This window comes from Nelusetta ayraudi, unplaced genomic scaffold, assembly GCF_046127955.1.
Source record: "Nelusetta ayraudi isolate G7.1 ecotype Tasmania unplaced genomic scaffold, CSIRO-AGI_Nayr_v1 ptg000027l, whole genome shotgun sequence".
Classification (NCBI taxonomy): domain Eukaryota; kingdom Metazoa; phylum Chordata; class Actinopteri; order Tetraodontiformes; family Monacanthidae; genus Nelusetta; species Nelusetta ayraudi.
This window is the reverse complement of record NW_027466077.1, coordinates 2,969,775-2,976,161: the sequence shown is the minus strand read 5'-3', so window position 1 is coordinate 2,976,161 and position 6,387 is coordinate 2,969,775. Positions and strand designations below refer to the sequence as shown.

The following is a 6,387-nucleotide window of genomic DNA, read 5'->3' as shown; positions in this document are numbered from 1 at the left end:
CAGGATGGACATTATTCTTCTCGAGTGGCGAGTCGGCGCTGCGCGGCTCCTCGCCGTTTGGGTTGAAATTATGCCGGCTCGCGCTCGGATGACCCCCGGACGAGCAACAATTGCTCAATGTGACATTAAGATGAACTTTGAAGCTGAGATTGAGGTCGTATTTTTTTGCTTTTGTTTTGTTTTGTTTTGTTTTTTCGCAAGCGGCCATGACCCTTGTCCTCGCCGCTGACGCCACGCTTTTTGAGAGACGCTCTTGAAATCGGCGGAGCTGTCAAGAGTTTGTGTGCCTCGTGTTTACCGCGACCTTTTGATTATGGTAACTGTCGGTCATTTGATGACGCGCCGCCGCCGCTCAACGAGTCAGGAATCTCGGTGACGTCAGCGGGTCAGATTCCTCCCAAAGAGCAAGATGATAAATTTAGGCGGTCATAAAAGATTAATGGGCACAAGGAATCTGCATTTACTCCTCTTAAAAAAAACACACACAACAATCTGGATTCACTCTTGATCTTGTCTCTAATCTTACTTTTATTTTCTGTTGTGGGGGGGAAACGTTGACTAATGTTATCTCTTGGAACCTCTTGCTGGTTATGAAATCATGAGGCCAACTGGCCTCACTCACAAGATGGAAACACAATATATTTGGGTTGTTTTTTTTTTTTCTTCCTGTTTTGTATGTCAGCTTTTTTGTCAATTTATTGGGGTAGAAATATGGTGCTGGGAGAAAATGGAAAATGAAAAGGCATTATTCTCTCCCTGACTTGGCCCATTGTTGAAAACTAAAAGGGATCAATTCCCCTTTGGACCGCTTCCCTTCAGCCACTCATTTGCTTCCATCTAACCCTGCGATCCTCTGCAGCTTGTGGGGTCAAGCAGGACGTCAGACAAACGGAGAGTGGCAATAATTTTATTGACCATCGGGTGCCGCTAGATCTTCCACGCCGGGCCTTTTAATGCTTGCGCTCGTTAGCCATCAGAGCTAACCAGTGCGTTTCTTTCAACGGGGCCTCTGCAATACTAGCTCAACATCTGAAATAGACATCACAAGGCAACGCACGCAGCGTCATGTGGAGATGTCGTTTATCTGCAGTGTCCCTCTCCAGCAGGCCAGGTTTGCCAACGAGGCAGCTTCCACATCGCTGACCAAGCTTCTTTCTTTTTTTTCTACCCCCTCCCCCTCCATCTCCTCCCTTACCACCCCGGTTGTCCAGTTATCAAGAAACTTAGACGCTTACCACCTTCACTGACAGTGACGTGAAGGAATTCCATGCTTCTCCCCCTTTTGCGGCTGTAAGGGGAAAAAAAGTGATAGGGAGCAGAGCTGATACGGTGTCATGTTTAGAATTTCCGAGGCTTTATTTTTATGGATTTCCCTGCAGGAAAGAATCCTGGATGAACCCACCTTTCTGAAATCAGGCCAGATATATGAGATACAGCATCTACAATCATGCAGCTGCTACTTTGCATGACGTGTGGACCTGGGACTTTGACTTACCAGCCCTGAATCCAGTCTTACTCCTGGATTCTGCTACAAATGAGACATTTTGAATGAGTTTTCAACAAAAATCTTAAACAGAGCTCTCAAAATATTGATTGGATACATCCCCGATGACTTGCTTCCAGCAAAGGCGATGGGTGCAGTGACTTTTATTTATTTGTTTTTTCTTTTTTTAAAAACCGGTCCTCTGGCGCCCTCTGCAGGATATAAATCGTCATTTAAGTCTAGAAACTCATTGTGAGACATGTCGTGGTCTGGTTTCAACTGTCACGAGGTCACAAGGTCAAAATCTGGCACAGCTAACAGTGTGGGTTCACCTGCCAGCTTTGATGGGAAGAAAATAGGTATTTGTCCTCCGTTTCAAATTGGTTCCAAGTTACTGAAATCCCCTGCTGGCTCCAGCACTGATTTGCCAGCACATCTCTTCTTGCAGCCTTGGCTGCCAGGCGGAAGGGTGTCCTCGCGTGATGGTGCTCTAAGGAGAAAGCGGATCTGTCCCCGAGGGGATCCAGCACAGTTGGGGCTGCCCCAGTCCGGGTCACCATGAGATTTGAGTGACGGTGGGATGAGTGTGGCACCGAGAAGGATGATAGACTTTCTGCAAAACACAAAAAAATCCCAAAATGCATCAAAGTTAAATTGGTGTGCCAAAATGCATTGGTATCATTATAGACATTTAGCAAATTCCATCTCTGGAACGAAATAAAATAGGTTTGTTTTTTTGTAAGGTAGCCAGACCACCTTCACCTAGAAAACATCTTTCTGAAGACAAATGAGTCTGTTTTACTACTCATCTTCCAACAGAGGGAGCTGTCCAATTATATTGAGATAAAGACCTCAAGTTAAGAGGGGTGAAAGGCCCAAAGAGCAGCACTACTTGCTGCAACTCTTGCTGACCAGAAAATAAAATCACAATTTAAAATGTTTGACATTGATCCAAACAAAATAAACGTATATACCGCCATAATAAAATATCCTGTCTTACACCTTGGAATGAATTAAAATATCTCTGCAGTAACATTTAAAAAAAAAAAAAATCTCTACAAAGACTGACCTGTTTCTACTGGGAGGAAGTAGTCATTCCTCAACATCCTGTCCACTGAACTGTACGATGGGAACGTGGCTGAGTTTTCACAGGACACCCTGGAAACTGCTGTTGCCTTCAGGTCAGCAACACACACACACACACACACACACACACACACACACACACACACACACACACACACACACACACAGGCAGGGCAAGAGAGTGACTAATGTGTCATTTTCTTTCTTTAGACACCGAATAAATTTATTTTTATTTTTTATTGCACTTCCTTTATAAATAAATGCAAATGTCAGAGGTGTACTTCAATCCTTCATTTGTTACTTTTCCACCTCGAAGAGCTGACCTGGAAATGCAGTAACTGGAGGATGTGAAACAAAGCCCCGCACTGGAGCTCTTACCTGTTGAGACGGAAATCTTTGGGCCTCTGCCGAACCCATTTCTCTGGGCCTCGTAGTGCCCCCTGAAGGTGCAAGTGCAGACACATACAGCCAGGTAAGATCGTGCGCAAGGCGAAAACTGGTCGCCCCCAGCGCGGACAGCTCACCGTGCGTGTCGCTCCTGTGCTTGGCTTCCCGCCTCCATTTGGCCCTCCGGTTTGAGAACCAGACCTTCGGCAGACAGACATTGGCTGCGGTTAGCGGAGGGACGAAGCCGTTCAGTTGCAGCAGTCGATGTGTTTGACGAGAACGAACGAGGCCAAACCTTGATCGTCTCCTCGGGAAGTTTGATCTGCGCTGACAACTTCTCTCTGGTGTACATGTCCGCGTACCGGCTGTTGCAGAACTCTGGAAAGGTGCAGAAAGGTGCAGTTGAGAATTTATTTGAGCAGGAGAGATGCATTTGAGTAATGCACCGGTGTTTGTTTGTTTGTTTGTTTGTTTGTTTGTTTGTTTTTAAATGCACCTTGCTCCAGTGCTTTGCTCTGCTCCTGGGTGAAGGTGGTGCGGCTGCGGTGCTGAGCACCATTAGGTTTCTGCTCATCTGTCTGGTCGCTGCACCCAGTGTCCGACTGTGTCCTCTGACTCGTTTCTTCTTGAATCAGAGATTCCAGATCTGCAGAATACACATGAACTTTACTGGTCAGTGGTACCTGAACGCAGCTCTTTGAGAGCTGCAGCGGGTTAATGAAAGGTCGTGCACAACATTCCTCCCTTATTCATTTGTCATCTGTCATGAGTGCATCATTTGTCATCTGTCATGAGTGCATCATTTGGAATTCGTGCATTGAGATGATTTGGCTATTTCCCCTCATCTTGGTGAACTTAATGTAAGGTCTTACCCTGGTTGGCCCCGCTGTGCGCACTGATCTCCATGCACATCGGTCCATGGTCCGTATGGATCTTTCTTAAAATCCGATTGATAGACGAAACCTTGTCAATTGGACAAACAAAATAATCAATATTTTAAATAAATGATGAACGGTGTAATGGAGCTGTGGGTTTTTGTCTTCCTTTTTTAACTTACGCTGGGAACTTTGGAGGTCTTGCATATGCGCGCTGCCGTGAGCACTTTGCGAATTTCCCAGGCAAAGATCGTCGGTTTCTCCCTTTTGCACTTGACGATAGTGGAGATGACGCCTGGTGTGAGCAGCCGAGGTCGGCTTCCACCGATGGCCCTCGGCTCCAGGAGCCCCGTGCGGCGGTAGCGGTTCAGGATCTTACTGACGCAGCCGTTGGACACCTGAGAGGCGCAGTGATCTCCTTAGAATATTGGTTTAAATGTATTTATGTTCTTTAACAAAGCCTTATGGTGATTGTGGGCACGTTGTAGGCATTTCCTGTCACAAAATCTAAGCAAAAATGAGATCATGTGGAAGAAGGAGAGGTGCGTACTCGCAGGATCCTGGAGATCTGGCTCGGACGGACCCCCTCCGTGGCCAGCTCGATCATTTTCTTCCTCTTGGACTCTGGCAGAGGTCTGCCGTTGAGGAACATCCCCCCGAGCTGGTTGACACTTCCACCACCTTATTATGTCAGAATAAGATTTACATTCAGTCTGGAATGTATGTACCCCCCCAAAAGGGTTAAATTACATCACTGTGCGCAATGTGATCGATGAATTCGGCGCCAATTCTGACGTGCACACATGAAAAAAGTGTTGAAACTGACCTGTAGTCATCCGATCAGCGTTTGCTCCGCACATCTTTACTCGCTCCCAGGACTTGTAAAATAAGTGCACTTAGTATCGTTCCAAAAACGGTGCCTTCAGAATAAAATTTGCTGGCGTCGCTCTGCGCGTCTCCGCTCGATGAAAGTGAGATGTTGACCGCCTTGCAGCCAAACTTTATGGCGCTTCAAACCTCAGAGTGACGTATTGCCCTGTCACCTGAAAAGTCAACATTGGCTGAAAGAGACGCTGCTGAACCAAACAAGAGCTTGCAACACTTGTATGATGGAGTCACCGGTGAGGAGGGCGGGGGTACTGCTTATTCTGGTTCTTGTCATCCAGGTTTGCTTCGGGGATTTAAAGGGACACGAATTTGTGCAATTATTCACTATTTAAGTTAGATTTTATTTTCTTTCAGATCAAAATAGAATAATTGAGAAATAATCATGTCAAGGTCAAATTGATGACCAATACAAGTGATGCAATTATGTCAGAGTCGATGTTGCAGCATTTTTGAGGCACGTGATGATTGCCCTCATATTTATGCAACCAAAACCTGGCATTTCAGCTCCTTTGTTTGTTTTATGAAATAACTGTTTTTATTCACAGAATGCATTGCTGCAAACCTTGGAACAGACTTTTTGCGCAGCAGCTGCTTTCAGTCTCAGCAGGTGAAGAAAAGAAAAAGAAAAAAACAAACAAAATAACAATTCCGATTTTAAGGTTTCTACCTTTATGTAGTGAATTGGAAAACCACGTTTAGGCTTTCAGAATTAGAAAAAATAAGTGTGTAATCCTTACTGGCTTCATTTGTCCGCCTCCGGGGGGGGGGGGGGTCCAACCGTGGCCATGTGACTTGAGCATCCTTTTCCCCGCGGCTGAAGTGGCTCGGATTAAAAGGATCTCTGGCCTCCTTTCATAAAGTAAACATTTGGAAATCTGCGCCAATGTCGACTGCCATATGGTAAGGTGCTTTTGATAAATCATAAATCTATCAGCCGGGGTCTCTCTCTCTCTTTATTACATTTTCTTTCAAAACGTGAACAAATAAACCGGTGCCCAGGCGCAAGGACAGGGCCAATTGGGGGAACCTCGTTTACCCAGAAGAGGGAGACTAAAATAACCCTCACAGATGTTCCCTGGGCAGCCAGTAGATAAAAATGCGTTGTAAACGTTTCAAAGGGAAATATTTGACGAGCAAATATTAGCCCATGTAAAAAAAAAAAAAAAAAAAAAAAAAAAAAAAAGCCTACACAAGCCTCGTCTTTGGGTCTGTTTAATGACTAATTGAATATCATTAGTTGGGTCCACAGAAATCGAAGTGGCACCGAAATAAAGGCCCACATTTTAAAAAGCCATATGGCCCAAATTATACATTAACCACGAGTTAGGGGGGGCCAATAATAACCCCCTGCCCTGTATACAATCAGCAGGCTGAGATAGAGGAGAGCCAGATTTGGACACCAGCATCTCCTTGCCAACTGAGACAAAGGGCGTGTGAGGTCGCCTTTTCTCTGTATTAACGGGCAGCCCGTATGGTTATTGATTAATAGTCTCTTTATTGCTCGTACAGTTCGTGCCAAACCAGGTCTGTCACGGTGCTTCGCTACTGTTCTCCAGGCAGCGTCACATATTCGTGGTGCGTAAATCTTTAATTCTGATTCGCCGGGGAAAGAGGCTGCGATCAATGGGCCCAAACAAAGCAAAAAATAAAGGAGGATTTTAATATGAT

The 6,387-nt window shown here is 45.5% G+C and overlaps 1 protein-coding gene across 1 annotated transcript; it reads right to left on the bottom strand.

Annotated features, from left to right (window-relative positions):
* Window positions 1-1,679: 1,679 nt before the first annotated feature.
* pax4 (paired box 4) lies at window positions 1,680-4,691 on the bottom strand. Its single transcript, XM_076030383.1, has 9 exons — window positions 4,658-4,691; window positions 4,382-4,512; window positions 4,014-4,229; window positions 3,829-3,919; window positions 3,453-3,602; window positions 3,252-3,334; window positions 2,948-3,157; window positions 2,553-2,658; window positions 1,680-2,096 (listed from the first exon to the last, which is right to left on the bottom strand). Exons 1-9 carry the CDS (start codon window positions 4,689-4,691, stop codon window positions 1,798-1,800), a joined length of 1,320 nt encoding a protein of 439 aa, XP_075886498.1. The 3' UTR covers window positions 1,680-1,797.
* Window positions 4,692-6,387: the final 1,696 nt, after the last annotated feature.